This window comes from Sminthopsis crassicaudata, chromosome 1, assembly GCF_048593235.1.
Source record: "Sminthopsis crassicaudata isolate SCR6 chromosome 1, ASM4859323v1, whole genome shotgun sequence".
Lineage (NCBI taxonomy): Eukaryota > Metazoa > Chordata > Mammalia > Dasyuromorphia > Dasyuridae > Sminthopsis > Sminthopsis crassicaudata.
This window is the reverse complement of record NC_133617.1, coordinates 20925334-20941403: the sequence shown is the minus strand read 5'-3', so window position 1 is coordinate 20941403 and position 16070 is coordinate 20925334. Positions and strand designations below refer to the sequence as shown.

Sequence of the window (16070 nt, the reverse complement as noted above, 5' to 3'; positions counted from 1 at the left end):
CCAGGAGGGGATCATTCTAGGGGGTTCAGAGGCTCTGGGGCCTGGACCTTTGGCCCCTCCAGTTACAGAGCCAAGCCAGCTTTGAAATTGCCCCAGCACCCACATATTCCATCCAGGAAAAAACCTCCAGGATCTCTAGAAAACCTGGGGGGAAGGCATTATTACATGGACCTTTCATCCCATCTTTCTCCACCTGGAACAAAGAAAATGGAGTGAGATGGGATCCTTGGAGTCAGAATACAAAATCCAGGCTCTACAGCAAGTGCCCCCTCCCTCCATCCCCCTTCCTCCCCAGCCATCTTGGCTTTGGGCAAAGAGGAAGGTGCCCCGGTTTACTTGAATGTCACCTTGGGACTTGAGAACAGGAAGCTAAGAGCTGAGCAAGAGGGTGAGACCAGAAAGCAAGAAACAAGCAATGATGGGAGGCATATATAATAGAGACTCAGTTTCCCAACATGGGTTGGGTGCCTTCCAAGTCTTCTCCCGGCACTAGGTCTCATGATCCAACAGGTGCCAGGAAGAGGAAATGCTCAAGGGACCAGGAAGCCTTCTAAAACAACCACAGCTTGTCTGGGCACCCCATCACCTTTAGAAAGAGCCAGGGAAAAATTCCCTATGTATATAGTCAGCCACATTTGTGGGGCAACAGGATCCTACTGCTTCCTTGCACTGGAAAAATACACAGCCTTAAATCCTACATTTGCCTGTCTTAGGGACCCCTAGCTAAGATTAAAGATCATCTAGTTTAGCTCCTTTGGTTTTTGACAGAAAAGGAAACTGAGGTCCAGAAGAATGATATGACTTGACTAATGTCATGGTAGTAGTAAATGCCGCAGGAAGAGTTTATGTCTGTTTTCTAGTTCCAAATCTTGGGCCCCTAATGTTCATAAAGCCCTTAACGAATATCTCCTTCAATCCTCTTAACAATTCTGGAAAATAGGTGTTGATAATTATCATTTTTACAGATGAAGAGATTGAGATTCTCAGAGGTTAAATGGCTTAAAACTCACTTTTTCCCCCTGAGGCAATTGGGGTTAAGTGACTTACCCAAGGTCACACAGCTAGGAAGTATTAAGTGTCTGAGGTCATATTTGAACTCCGGTCCTCCTGACTCCAGGCTTGGTGGTCTATCGCCCCGACTCACAGGTTTTTGAGGCTGGATTTGAATTCACATCTCCCATGTCTACAGGGAATGACAATGTCAAGAGACTTATGTAAAAACCAGATTTATTACAAGAAAAATAAGCATGCATGTGGATCCCAAAGCGCTCACACTTCTCAAATCTGGCTCAGTCATTTATTAAATACCTACTATGTGCCAGGCACTGGGCCGCATTCTCTGGGGATACAAAAAGAGGCAGAAGCCATCTCTGTTCTCAAGGAGCTTACTTAATGGGGGAGATAACATGCAAACAAATATATACAAAAGTTATATATGAGATAAACAGGAAATCATTAATAAGGGGAAAGCAGGTATGATTAAGAAGGGTTGGAATTTGGCCCAGGGGGCACACAGTAGGAATCCTTGTTCCTTCCTTCCCAGCCCTGCTATATTCCTATCTCAGGGCCTCCTCCTCTCCCTTCATCCTTTGAGAGACAGGTTCTAAGAGACCCAGGCTTTTCCACTGAAAAAGGATTCAGATATCTGGGGAGAGATCTCTTTGTTTATTCCTGGAGAATATTTGAATAGAAAGTTCCAGGAGTGGCCAGACAACTACTCTGTAATGTTAACTCCAAACTGTATTTTTTACATATTGCGATTTCCTTCTTCAAGATTCCAAAGAACAGCACCAACCCTGGGAAAAGGGTCTGAATTCAAAGCCAGCCTCAGATACTTATTAGCTGTATGACTCTGGACAAGTCACTTCACCCTGATTGCCTCCAAAATCAAAACAAACAAAAAGGTTCAGAAAAACATTACCTCAAATTGTTTTGGGGTTCAGACATCAAAGGACATGGGGGAATTCATTTCTCTTTAAGCCAGAAATGTCTTGGTTGTGAATGATAAATGGAAAGTATTCATGGTTTTTTCCTTCTACATTCCAGTCTCCCTGGGTCTCCATTTTCTCAAATAAGGAGACTGGACTAGTCTCTGAGGTGTCTTCCCTCTAAGCCCCTAAAAGCTAGATTTAGGTTTTATTTTATATTTAAATTTTTCTTTTAAATTTTATTTATTAATTGCTGAGGCAATTGGGGTTAAGTGACTTGCCCAGGTTCACACTGCCAGGAAGTGTTAAGTATCTGAGGCCCGACTTAAATTCAGGTCCTCCTGACTTCAAGGCCGGTGCTCTATCCAGCTGCCCCTTATGTATGATCTTATAAAGTAGGCAGATGAAAAAACTAAGGCTCAGGAAGGGAAGTGGGAAAATATCAGAGCCAGAATTTGAACCCAGAACCCTTAGAGGTCAGAATCTCTGTGGCAGTGGAACAATGGACCATATTTCACACGGTGAGGAATGGGGATGCTTCTGGGTCCACCTTCAGCTTCTCCAAACTTTTGCCCAGCCCCAACTCAGATGTGCTCCCTCCCCCAGCTTGGTCTTCATCCAAACACAGGTGTGTGGCAATTAGACTCTCCCAGCCTGGGAAGGACAAAGTCTTTAGTGGAAAAAACAGCTAAGGACATGTTTGCTACCCTCAACAGGTGGTAGGTTACCCACGTTCCCCCTCAAGGTCATAGTTGAAGGATTCAATGTGTAATCTTCTCTTCTCTAGATTGTAATGTTTTCAGGGAGCAGGTTTCTTGGGGAGCTTCTGGAGGCAGCCTTTGTTTCAGTTCAGTTTCAATAATCACCTCAAATGCAGCCAGGAGTTAAAGTCCAAATCCTTTATTTTCTCCTTCAAAGTCTTGCCTCTTTTCCTGGGCCTGGGTAGCTTTCTTAGAGGCCTACCTCTCTCCTTGGTTCCGAGAGCTCTCTCTGAATGTCTCCAATCAGCACAAAGGTGGTAGGTGGAATGAATCTCCGCCACAGAGTGGGATTGTGGGCTTCTGACTTGTGAATCTCCCAGAAGTCCAAGAGTGGGCTTGTGAACCCCTCCTTATATATGTTCTCTAAAGTTGTGAAGTCTGATGTGTGAACTCCTTTAAAGGTGTGAACTAAGTACTAAGTAAGCATTAGCACCTTGTTTCAAGTTCTGGTCCAGAACAATAAAAGATTAAAGTTCTTTCTAGATTACCTCCATATAGGTAAGCTTGGACAAACTTAACAGTGCCTTTCAACTCTGAGGTTCTGAGATATTCTGTATCCCCCAAACACATAAATCAGTAGAACTTTATTAACTGTTGCTTTTATTGCTGATAATATTAGTGATTATTAACATTCAGGGGGCGTGCTGTAGTGAATTTGGGGTCAGAAGACCCCCAAGGGAAGAAAATAAGCCTTTATGTGATGATTACTACATACAGACACTTTTTATAAATATTATATCATTTTATTTTCACAACCTTACAAGGTAGGAATGATTATCTCCATTTCATAGCTGTGGAAACCAGAGCAAACAGAATTAAGTGACTTGTTCAAAAAAGTAGTGTCCGAAGATAGATTTGAACTCAGGACGTACTATCCCCAAGCCTATTTGTGCTGGCCACTGTGCCATCAGTTGCTTCCGACCATTCTGTTTACTACTAATGAGAACTTGGGGAGGCCGGATAACTTTGGATACTCTGCTTCCTATCCCCTTTTTTAAAATGAGGGGGTGAGATTATATGGCACCTTCTCAGATGTATTTATCCAGCCTTAACCTTAATGTTGGCCTTCACCTTCACATCTCCAACTATCTAGTAATTTTTTTTTTTCTGGAGTTAAGTGACTTGCCCACAGTCACACAGCTAGGAAGTGCTAAGTATCTGAGGTCAAATTTGAACTCAAGTATTCCTGATTTCAAGGCTGGGGCTCTACCCACTGCACCACCTAGTTGCCCCTCTAGTAGATATCTTAACTTTAACTTAGACCCCTTAAACTGTATAACTGGGGTTGTGTAAAAATTCCTTTATTAAAACCAGGGCCTGAGTAGAAAAAGTTTAAGAAGCCCTGGGCCAGGGCATTGTCATCCTCCCAGGTACCCAGGTTTGAAATCTATTCCCCCTCTTCCCGCTCCCCACCTCCATCCAATTCGATGCTCATTGATTTTAGCACTGACTATCTCTGGAATACTTTCTCTTCTCTTCTCTCCTCCCATGCTGTCTCCCTGCTGGAGTAGACCCTGTTATCTCATACCTGGATTCCTGCTGTAGCTGCTGGTGGGTCCACCTACCTGAGGTCTCTTCCTCACTCCATTTTGTTCATCTGTTAAAAGTCACCTTTCTAAGATCAGTTCTGTCCCTGTTACACTGCCCTCGCCTCCCCCAGTACACAATAGATTTTGATGGCTCCCTCTGGCCTCTAAGATCAAGTTTGGCATTCAAAGCCCTTTCTAACCTGGGCACCCCTCCCCACTTTTCCCACACTTTCACCATATCCAACATGTACTTTTAAGAATTTTAATAAGTTTGTTTTTACTACACATTGCTTTATGAATCATGTTGGGAGAGAAAAACCAGAGCAAATGGGAAAAATCATGGGAGAGATAAAAAAAAAAAAGACAGAAAAAAGAAGTGAATATAGCATGTGTTGATTTACATCCTCCTTAGTCTTTTTAGATCTTAGTGTCCTTAGATCTTTTTCGGGACGTGGATGGCATTTTCTGTCCAGAATCTACTGGGTTTCACGGTTTTGGGATCACTGGGATCACTGAACCACTAAGAAAACCAAGCTTTTCATAATAATTGATCTCCATGTATGCTTGATGTTATTGTGTACAGTGTATTTTTGGTTCTGCTTGTTTTGCTCAGCATCGGTTCACAACATGTCCTTTTTGATCCAGCTACTGGATCCCTGGGAGGTTCCTTCAACAAGACCTTCACCTCTTAGCTTGGGACCTTTTGACTGCTTTTCTAGCATTTCTGGAATGCTTCCCCTCCTTAAAGTCTCCACTTTCTTCCTGGGCTTCCTTCAAGTTCCAGTTCAAAACCCACCTTCTACAAGAAGCCTTTGCCTTTTCTTTGGAGGACAGGGATTGTCTTTTGCTTTCCTTTGTGCCTTCAGGCCTAGCACAGGGCCTGGCATGCAGTAGGTGCTTGATAAGCATGTCCTGGCTGGTTGTGATGATTACAAAGAGGATGCTAACTCATCTGGGAGTTTCCTGTACCAGTGAAATCACAGGCCCGGTGCTTAATCCCATTTATTTGTAGTTTAATCAACTCACCTTCATGTAAACTCCTTAAGGGGTTAGATTGTTTATTGGTGTGCTTTTTTTTTTTTTTTTTTTTTTTTTAACTTAATGGCTTTCCCCTATGCTTACACTGAGCCTGGTGTCTGTGTAATAGACGTCTCCTGGATGCCTGATGAATCTTAACCTAAAGGGATGACGAGTGGACTTGAGAGAGCTCAAATTGCATGGTTAGGAGAGACAGGGCATTGCCCATGGCCCTCTTATCTGCTGACATGGCAACTCTCAGAATGTTCTCTTTTCCAGCTGCCTCTAGCTGGGCAGAAGCCAGAAAGAATCCTAAGTGCAATTGGACCCAGCAGATCTTCTGATCAGGATGGTCAGCAGCTTAGCAGGACCTGACCTCGAAGGCCCTTAACAAATGCATATCGATTAAGCGATTGATCCAGAAGACGTCTAGGAACTCCGATGCCTTCCACCAAACAAAGCTGACAATTATTCCTCATGACTCCCATAAGAAAATCACATCAATTCTATTTGACAACTGATTCTATTCTGTATAATTGTGGACATTTTGTATAGCTGCCTAAGTCAATTTTTTCTCTGTAAAAAGTTCATTTCCCCTAGAAACCATTCTGAATTTTTAAAAAATCAATTAATTAATATAATAATATTTAAAAACAAATTATTAACTAATTTAAAAAACCTGAGTCTTCACTGGTAGTTACAATGATAGCCTGGAAGGAGCTGTTGTTGCTAGCCCTGCATTCTAGATTTCTAGCCAATCATATTGTTCCCCACAACTAAGACGCTTCTGACTTTGGAACCAATCTCGTTGTTTTCTCCATCTGTGATGCTACCTTCTAGTTTTGAAACTAGAAGGTTTGGGATGTTTCTATTATTGTCCAGAAAATAATCAATCGATCAGCCCTCATTCAGGATCTTTTGGCTTGCTGAGGAGCTAAAGACCCCTGCTATTATTGATGACTGCCAGCCTGGCCAATAAACTAAACATATTCAGAGCTTTGTGCCTCAGTTTACCTTAAATTTCTTTTTTTTTTTTTTTTAGAGAGTGAAAAATTTTTTTTAATTTAATTTTTATTTTATTTTATAATTATAACTTTTTTTTTGACAGTACATATGCATGGGTAATTTTTTACAACATTATCCCTTGCACTTACTTCTATTCAGATTTTTTCTCTTCCTCCCCCAACCCCCTCCCCCAGATGGCAGGCAGTCTTATTATTGTTAATTATATTACAGTATATTCTAGATACAATATGTGTGTAGAACCGAATTTCTTGTTGCACAGGAAGAATTGGATTCAGAAGGTAAAAATAACAGTTTACACTCATTTCCCAGTGTTCCTTTTCTGGATGTAGCTGATTCTGTCCATCATTAATCAATTGGAATTGGATTAGCTCTTCTCTATGTTGAAGATATCCACTTCCATCAGCATACATCCTCGTACAGTATCATTGTTGAAATATATAATGATCTTCTGGTTCTGCTCGTTTCACTCAGCATCAGTTGATGTCACTCTCTCCAAGCCTCTCTGTATTTCTCCTGTTGGTCATTTCTTACAGAACAATAATATTCCATAACATTCATATACCATAGTTTACCCAAATATTCTCCAATGGATGGACATCCATTCATCTTCCAGCTTCTAGCCACTATGAAAAGGGCTGCCACAAACATTTTGGCACATACAGGTCCCTTTCCCTTCTTTAGTATTTCCTTGGGATATAAGCCCAGTAGTAGTATGGCTGGGTCAAAGGGTATGCACAGTTTGATAACTTTTTGGGCATAATTCCAGATTGCTCTCCAGAATGGTTGGATTCTTTCACAACTCCACCAACAATGCATCAGTGTCCCAGTTTTCCCACAGCCCCTCCAACATTCATCGTTATTTGTTCCTGTCATCTTAGCCAATCTGACAGGTGTGTAATGATACCTCAGAGTTATCTTAATTTGCATTTCTCTGATCAATAGTGATTTGGAACACTCTTTCATATGAGTGGAAATAATTTTAATTTCATTGTCTGAAAATTGTTCATATCCTTTGACCATTTATCAATTGGAGAATGGCTTGATTTCTTATAAATTAAAGTCAATTCTCTGTATATTTTGGAGATGAGGCCTTTATCAGAACCTTTAACTGTAAAAATGTTTTCCCAATTTGTTACTTCCTTTCTAATCTTGTTTGCATTAGTTTTGTTTGTGCAGAAACTTTTTAATTTGGTGTAATCAAAATTTTCTATTTTGTGATCAATAATGGTCTCTAGTTCTCCCTTGGACACAAACTCCTTCCTCCTCCACAAGTCTGAGAGGTAAACCATCCCATGTTCCTCCAATTTATTTATGATTTCATTCTTTATGCCTAAATCTTGGACCCATTTTGATCTAATCTTAGTATGTGGTGTTAAATGTGGGTCCATGCCTAGTTTCTGCCATACTAATTTCCAGTTTTCCCAGCAGTTTTTGTCAAATAATGAATTCTTATCCCCAAATTTGGGATCTTTGGGTTTGTCAAACACTAGATTGCTATTTTTATTCACTATCTTGCCCTGCGAACCTAACCTATGTCACTGATCAACTAATCTATTTCTTAGCCAATACCAAATGGTTTTGGTGACTGTTGCTTTATAATATAGTTCTAGATCAAGTACAGCTAGACCACCTTCACTTAATTTTTTTTTCATTACTTCCCTTGAAATTCTCGACCTTTTGTTGTTTTTCCCCCCTGAGGCTGGGGTTAAGTGACTTGCCCAAGGTCACACAGCTAGGAAGTGTTAAGTGTCTGAGACCAGATTTGAACTCGGGTCCTCCTGAATTGAAGGCTGGTGCTCTATCCACTGCGCCACCTAGCTGCCCCCAGTTTACCTTAAATTTCAATCTTGATATCTATCACATGTGAGCTCCTTGAATCAAATCAACACAAATTTATTCAACCTGTTTTATTTTCAGTGTGGTATAATGAGCAGGGCACTGGATTTGGAGTTAAGCTCTAAAACTCCACTTTAGACACTAATGATATAAGTCTGGGTAAGTTATTTAAACTCTTTGGGCCTCTTTTTGTGGTGGCCAGAAACTGGAAACTGAGTGGATGCCCATCAGCTGGAGAATGGCTGAATAAATTGTGGTATATGAATATTATGGAATATTATTGTTCTGTAAGAAATGACCAACAGGATGATTTCAGAAAGGCCTGGAGAGACTTACATGAACTGATGCTGAGTGAAATGAGCAGGACCAGGAGATCGTTGTATATTTCAACAACAATACTGTATGATGATCAATTCTGATGGACGTGGCCCTCTCCAACAATGAGATGAACCAAATCAGTTCCAATAGAGCAGTAATGAACTGAAGCAGCTATACCCAGGGAAAGAACTCTGGGAGATGACTATGAACCACTACATAGAATTCCCAATCCCTCTAATTTTGTCCACCTGCATTTTGGATTTCCTTCACAGGCTAATTGAACACAGTTTCAAAGTCCGATTCTTTTTGTACAGCAAAATAACTGTTTGGACATGTAGACATACATTGTATTTAACTTATACTTTAACATACGTAACATGTATCAGTCAACCTGCCATCTAGCGGAGGGTGGGGGGAAGGAGGGGAAAAGTTGGAACAAAAATTTTTGCCATTGTCAATGCTAAAAAATTACCCATGCAGATATCTTGTAAATAAAAAGCTATAAAAATAAAAAAAAAAAACTCTTTGGGCCTGCCTCAGTTTCCTCCTTTCTAAGATGATGGAGTTGGACTTGGTGTCCTCTAAGGACCATCCAAGCTGCTTTATATCTATAATCCTATGCATCCCTGTGGTTTGATATAGTGAAAGGTACACAGCAGGAGCTTAATAAATGCTTGTTAAATGAATGAACAGCTAAATAAAGACTGCTCTCTGGCAAGAAGTTCCTCAAAAGAACTCTTCTCAATCCTAAGCCCTTTGGCTCCTTTCTGGACTTAAGTCCACTAAGGAGATGGAATGAGGAAGAGCGGGGTTGGTCCCCAAGAAACCCCTCTCTCAATCAAGTCACCCAGAAGAATCACAGCCACAGTCCAGCACCATTTTCAAATAATTTATTAGGAATTTAAAACTGAAAAATCTTGGAAAGAGGGTTACAGATGTGGAGAGGACAGATACCAGAGTGGTCAATTTACTGGTTTCAAAACACCATTTAACATCTTTAAAAAAACCAGGAATGAATCAGAACAGAGTTCCGGCCCCAGCCCCAAGCCCTAAGGAGGAGAGGGGAACAGAGAGGGCGGGGGAGGAAAAGGATGGGGAGGGGGGAGGTAGAACCACTCAGGGGCTCCCCTCAGACGTGTAGAAAATCAAAAATAAAAACCAATAAAATGTAGCTTCTCTTTATTAGGAAATATTTAAAAAAAAAAAAAAAAAGACATACAGCCGCGCGTCTCAGTAACAAAGATTATTGCTTCGTGTTCTCAGCACTAACTGGTTAAGCACCTCACACTGATAATTAACTCTCCAAAGGTAGCCGGGGGATGCTGAGGGGTCGGGGCACGTGGGTCGCCCCTAGCCTTGGACCTGTCCAACCACCCTGGGGTGGGAGTTGGGGTGGGGGAAGGAGCAACTGTCAAGCCTCCATCCTCCCAGTCCAATCAGGTCTTTGGTTCACAGAAATCTAGACCCTAAACCCGCCCTCTGACCCTGGTGGAGTGCTGGAGTGGGCACTGGGTCAGAGGGAGTGTTGGGGGGCAGAGGAGGCCCACCGGGCTGCCGAGGGGCTCCGAACATTGGGAGAGCGGCCGCACGGCCTGTCCAGGTGGGAGGCTGCTGTGAGAGAATGCGGGGGATCCCTGAGAAGCCCTTTGCTTGCCCCTGGAGTCACCCACCCAAACCCTTTCCGACACCTACCTCCCCACAGTGAGCCCAGGGCAGAAAACAGGAGGGTCCGGCCTATTGGGGGGTGAGAGTGGGGAAGGCCCTTTGGAGAGTTAATTCCTTTCAAATGTGGCAAGGTGGGAAGCCCCCCTCCCTTCCATCTGAAGTTGGGGTTCAGGGCGGGGAATGGATAGCCCACAGGACTCCCCCTGGGCTTCAGAGTGAGAGAGAGGGGGCCTCCCTTTCCCACTAAAGTGGAGGCCCTAACAAAAATCTTACAGTAACCATATGGGGAGGGGGTTCACAGAGGGGCCCTTTGAGTGGGGTGAGGTGAGGCCCCTTCCCCACCCTGGCAAGGAATATAGGGAAAAATGGGGGGGGCTTCTCCTCAAAATATTTACAATATCATACAGGAGACAGACATCTCCAGGGCTTCACTGGACCCCACAGCCCAGTCCTGCTCGGCCAGAGCCTGGGCTGCCACAGACCAAAATATACACTTGTTCTCTCGTCAGGTGCGGGCACCCCGGCCCCCACCCTACAGCCCGGAGTTTCACATTCACAAACCAAGAAACAATTTTAAATGTTTCTCCCTCTCTCTCTCTCTCTCTCTTTCTCTTTCTCTCTTTTTTTGATCAAAAAAAAAAAAGAAAAAGAAAAAGAAAAAAGGAAAGAGATTAGAATTAAAAAAACAAAAACAAATTGATAAATCAAAGGCAGGAGGGAGGCCTGGGTCCCACAGTGGGCCCCTACACATCTCCCGCCATCATCCTACCTAAACACAAGCACATGAGCCATTTCAGGAGACCTACAGGATGGGGCGAAGAGAGAGGCAGGGAAGGGGCACAAACCCAACGGGAGAAAACTAGGAGGCTACCATCTACTCCAAAATAAATAGAAGCCAAAGGAAAGGCAAGGGCAGGGGCAGGGAAGGTTAGTAAGGGCAGTGAGATGATGTCCATGGGGTGGGCTGGGAGGCAGAGGGGGAGGAGGGACTGGGGCGCGGCAGGCGGGGAGCCCAGCAGCCTGCAGGCAGTACGCAGCTTGTCGAGAGGGGACTGGGTGATGGACCGAGCCTCCTTCCCCTTTCCCCTTTGGCTGGGCTGGTCCTGCAGCTCACTGTCCTCAGGCAGCCGCCGACGAGGGCTCTGGGAGATGTCCGACAAGAGAATAGGGAAAGGAAAACCAGTTATGCCCCATCTCCTCAGCACTATCTCTCCAAAGACCTTTCTTCCCCCTCTTTCTTGGGGTCCAGTCCCCTCCTTTCTAAATCTTTCTTTTGGGAACCCCTGAATTCCAGGTGCTAGACTTTCTAGAGTCCCACTAGGGCGTGGTGATGAGGCTCTGTCCTAGGGTATGGAAATTTATTTGGTGTAAAGCCTAGAAATCAGTACAAGAACACGATACCTCCTTTACACTCAATTTATCTTAACTGTTTCTGATTTTCACATCATGATTTATAATACAGGATGGGGCTCTCTCCCCAATATCCAGTTAGAGCTCTGAGATTACCCCCACCTTTCTCTTCGCCCCCAACATGTTTATTCCCTCAAACTTTCCAATCTTTCCCCACAAGCAGCCTATAGTTATACTATAATTCCACCTGATCTATAATTTCTCTTCTATAAATCTATAAAACAAAATTGCTTGGGTTTACCCCAGATAATAATTGACATCAATCTAGTGATTTGCAGTCGGCAAAAGACTTCACATATGGATATCATCTGAGCCTCAATCCTAGGAGCAAGGTTTTCTCGTCTCCATTTGATGGATGAGGAAAACCGAGGCTTTGAGAGGATTTGAACCCTGAGTGCAAAAGCAGAACTTTATCTCCTATGGTTCCACGCTCCCTGGGAGCTGAAAGGAGGGCAGAGATTCTAATCCATCCCTCTCCTTTTACACACAGGGGAGGCCTATTGTTCAAGGTCACACAGAATGGAGTGGCTCAGTTGATAGAAAGCTGAGACTTGGGGGCCAGGAAGACCTGAGTTCAAATACTACCTCAGGCATTCACTTGCCACATGACTGAGCACTTTCTGCCTCAGTTTTCTATTCTCTAAAAGGGACTTCCAGCTCCAGATGGAGGCCCTAGGACCTCTGGTTCAAGTCCAAAGGTCCTTCCATTACATTCTCCTTCCCACTTTCAGCCTCCTCCCCCAAGCATCTCTGAAGAGAATCCATAGCTCTGAGTTGGCCGGAAGAGAGAGTGTTAGGTTCTTACTAAGTGCTAAGTCGGTACTTGACAATTCTCTAGTTCCGGCCTTTACTGGGAGTTTTACTTGTGAATTCCTGGGGAAGAGCTTGCGTGCTTAGGAGGAGCAAGTTTATTGGTTGAAGTAATTTTTCCTCCAGAGCTGCCTTCTTTTATCCTCCCAGAGAATGGGAGTGGGATAATGCAAGGGCTTCTGGGAAAAATTACTTCAACCAATAAACTTGCTCCTCCTAAGCACGCAAGCTCTTCCCCAGGGATTCACAAGTAAACTCCCAGTAAAGGCCAGAACTAGAGAATTGTCAAGTACTGACTTAGCACTTAGTAAGAACCTAATATTTCATTATCACTTAGTAAGAACCTAATAAGAGATGACCTGAAGTAAAACTGACATCTCCACATCTCTGGGTCCCTTCTGACATTCTCTGGTCCCGGGCCTTCTCCTGCTTCTTTTCCAAGCTCTACTCTTGTGCCCTGACCCCTCCTCCCAAACTCCAGGCCCCTTCACAAGTGTCTTACCTCCTGCCTCCTTGATCCCCTGACTCAGTGGTACCCATTGGTGAAAGCTGTGGCAATCAAGGGACCCTGAAAGAGGAGGAGTCCCAAATCCCCAATTCAGCAGGCTGAGAAAGTTCAATAGGAATATCCCAGCATGCCCTTCCCCTGTGATAGCATTTCATTGATTCAATTCTTTTTTTTTTTTTTTTTTTTCAGGGAGATTGAAGGAAAACGTTTCATTATTCTTTTTTTTGGGGGGGGGGATTCTATATCCCTTCCCAAAGACTACCCTCCCAAACCCTCCTTCATAATAAAGTATAATTAATCAAAAATCAACACAAGCAACAAGGGATCGAAGGTATTGCCCACCCCAAAGAGCATGATCTAATGTTATTGGATTTCCAGTGACCATGAGGTTCCCCCCTTTCCCTTCAATTCTAGTGGAATCCCCCACCCTGGAGCCCCCGGGGTCTGATCACTCACCCCAAGGCTGTGGCCGAAGCCAGTGCTGGGGGCAGGGCTGGCGGCACTGATGTAACTGCTGACCCCCGAATCCTGGTTGGCCGCCCCATAGAGCTCGGCCATGGGGCCGGGGCTCGTGGTGCCCAGGAAGCCCCCCGTACGGCTTGGTGTCGAACCTGGAGGGGGAGCCAGCGCCCAGGGGTGAGATCCTGGCAACCCAGAGAAAAGAGCCCGACAGGCTAGCCCCTTCCCCAAGACACCATGCCGGCCCCCCACCGCCCACACTCCCCTGCCCACTTCTCCCAGAGGAGAGGTGGGCCCCAGACCCAACCCAGAGAAAGTCAAAGAGGCTAATGCCTCTGTCCCTTCCAAGAGTGGGAAGGAAAACACCTCCCCACTTCCCCAGGAGAGGACCATACCTCTCTCTCTCTCTCTCTTTTTTTTTTTCTACTCTTAGCACTTAGCACAATGCTTTGCATACAGCAAGTGCTTAATAAATGCTCCATCCATCCATTCATCCATCCCTTGCACCCAAAGTTGGTCTCACCTGTCCCTCGGACAACAGCAGCTGCTGCGGCCGCTGCGGCCATTGGTCCGTAAGCAGTGAGCGGGATTGCTGAAAGAAAAGACAGTGGTCTCTCAGACCGATTCTTCTTCCTCAGAACATCACCCCTCCATAGCCCCATGGACCTCGGTCCCCGTCCTGGTAGGGTCTTGGGCAGGGCCCAGGCCCCCCTGGGGAAGAGCAGAAATGGAAGGAACAACCAGGTAGCGGAGGGAAAGAGACTTGCCAGAGTCACTACTGTAAGGGGGCATATGGAGGAACGGGCCGAGGCTGTCCCTGTTCCCAGAGAGGAGTATTTCTTCTGGAGTGGGGAAGATCCGAGTTATGGATACATTCAAGGCGGCCCATCCAGAGGGGCTGAAGGCAGGTCTAGGGAGTGGGCAATAAGACTGGTCTCTCTCTGACTGGTCCCACCCAACGGGAACCGGCTAAAATCTCGCCATCTCCAAGAAGCCTGCCCTGGTCACCCAGCTCACAATCCTCTCCCTCACTTTCACCTGTGGTGGTTAAGTGATGCAATGGAGCAAGTCAGGAAGGGCCGAGTTCAAATTGTGTCTCAGACCATTAATAGTTCTGTGATCTTGGACAAGCCGCTTAACCACTGTTGACCTCAATTATCTCACCTGAAAAATGGGGACAATAATACTACCTCTCCTCTAGGGCTGTTGTGAGGATCAAATGAGATCATTTGTAAAGTACTTAGCACAGTGCCTGGTACATACTAAGTGCTTAATAAATGTCTGTTCTTTTCCATTGCTTCCCTTTGACTCCTAAGGATCAAATGAGATCATTTGTAAAGTACTTAGCACAGTACCTGGTACATACTAAGTGCTTAATAAATGCTTGTTCTTTTCCATTGCTCCCCTTTGACTCCTATGGTGCTGTATAGATCATGTCCTGCCCTATGATTACCTCTGGGTGAAGTAATCACCCTCTTAACTGGACTCTAAGCTGCTTGAGGACCTGAGAGCTGTAAGGGCCCTAGCAGGCCCTTGGGGAAGGACTGGATTTGGAGTGAGAGGGTGTGGGCTCTGATCCGAAACTCTGCCACCTGCTGCCTGGTGGGGGGGGGGGGCATGGGCAAGTCACCACTTCTGTGGGACTCAGTTTCCTAATCCATAAAGTGTGTGTGTGTGTGTGAGTGTGTGACTGTGTGTGTGTGTGAGTGTATGTGTGTGTGACTGTGTGACTGTGTGTGTGAGTGTGTGTGTGAGAGTGTGTGTGTGTGAGAGAGTGTGTGTGTATAACTGTGTGTGTGTGTGAGACTGTGTGTATGAGTGTGTGTGACTGTGTGTTTGTGTGTGTGTGTGAGTGTGTTTGTGTGTGTGTGTGTGTGTGTGTGTGGACGTGCCTGCTAGATTCCTTTTTTGGAAAAACAAATGAATATTTATTTGCTAAGATATCATTCTCATTTCTTTATGTATCAAAAAGCTTATTAATTCTGACTTTAATTTTAGTAGAGGGAAAAATGCATTAGATAAACCGCTAAATTCCTCTTAATAGCCACCTTAACACTAGCGTTATCCTTGTCTGACCCTTACTCAACGGAGAAATGCTCAAACCTTTCTGTATTCCCTGGACCACCTGGGTATAGTACTTACACACAGTAGGTGTGCTCTACTTTACACACAGTAGGTATAGAATTTGGATGAATGGTTTGACCTTAGATTTTAAATTCCTCTGGGAATAACAGGGAAAGGGAAATATCTTTAAATAGCACCTACTTTGCCCAGCACTGTGCTGAATGCTTTTACAAACGTTTATCTCATTTGAAACCGTACCATTGGGATGTGGGGCCAAGGAACCTCAGTTTCCCCATCTGTAAAATGAGGGGTGGGGCACCAATAGGATACTCTTGGAGCTCTTTCTCCCCCTTAGCTCTGGGAACCTATGAATGTCCCTTCGGTTTGAGTCTGGGAGCTGTCCAATGTGGCTTGAGGCCCGAGCGCCCTCTGCTGTCCAAGCCTGCTTACTGCTGCTTCTAATAATACCAAATTTCAAGAGACCTCAATGGCCTTGATACTCATCTGTTGAATGGGGCACATCCTCTGGGAGCTCAGGTACAGCTCTGTGCTGGCTCCCGCTTCTAATAATATTTAGCACAGCTATAGATGCTCTACCTCACTGGAGCCTCCCAGCAACCCTGGGAAGCAGATATTACAAGTACCTATTGTGAACTCCATTTTACAGATGAGGAAACTGAGGCAGGCAGCTGTTACAAGTGACTTTCCCGGAGTCATATAGCTAGTGTCTGCGGCAAGA

General features: G+C 44.6%; 1 protein-coding gene across 5 annotated transcripts in view; it reads right to left on the bottom strand.

Annotated features, from left to right (window-relative positions):
* Positions 1-9291: 9291 nt before the first annotated feature.
* The window catches only part of MSI1 (musashi RNA binding protein 1), a 31356-nt gene continuing 24577 nt past the window's right edge, over positions 9292-16070 (bottom strand). For 3 of the 5 annotated variants that reach the window (XM_074296248.1, XM_074296268.1, XM_074296239.1), the window contains 4 exons: positions 13791-13859; positions 13265-13419; positions 12803-12868; positions 9292-11222 (listed from right to left, as the gene is read on the bottom strand). In XM_074296248.1, coding sequence (XP_074152349.1) covers positions 12827-12868; positions 13265-13419; positions 13791-13859 — 266 coding nt within the window. In that variant the 3' untranslated portion in view covers positions 9292-11222; positions 12803-12826. Of the gene's footprint in view, positions 11223-12802; positions 12869-13264; positions 13453-13790; positions 13860-16070 lie in introns of all 5 variants that reach the window. The other 2 variants (XM_074296277.1, XM_074296258.1) reach the window with 1 other exon arrangement.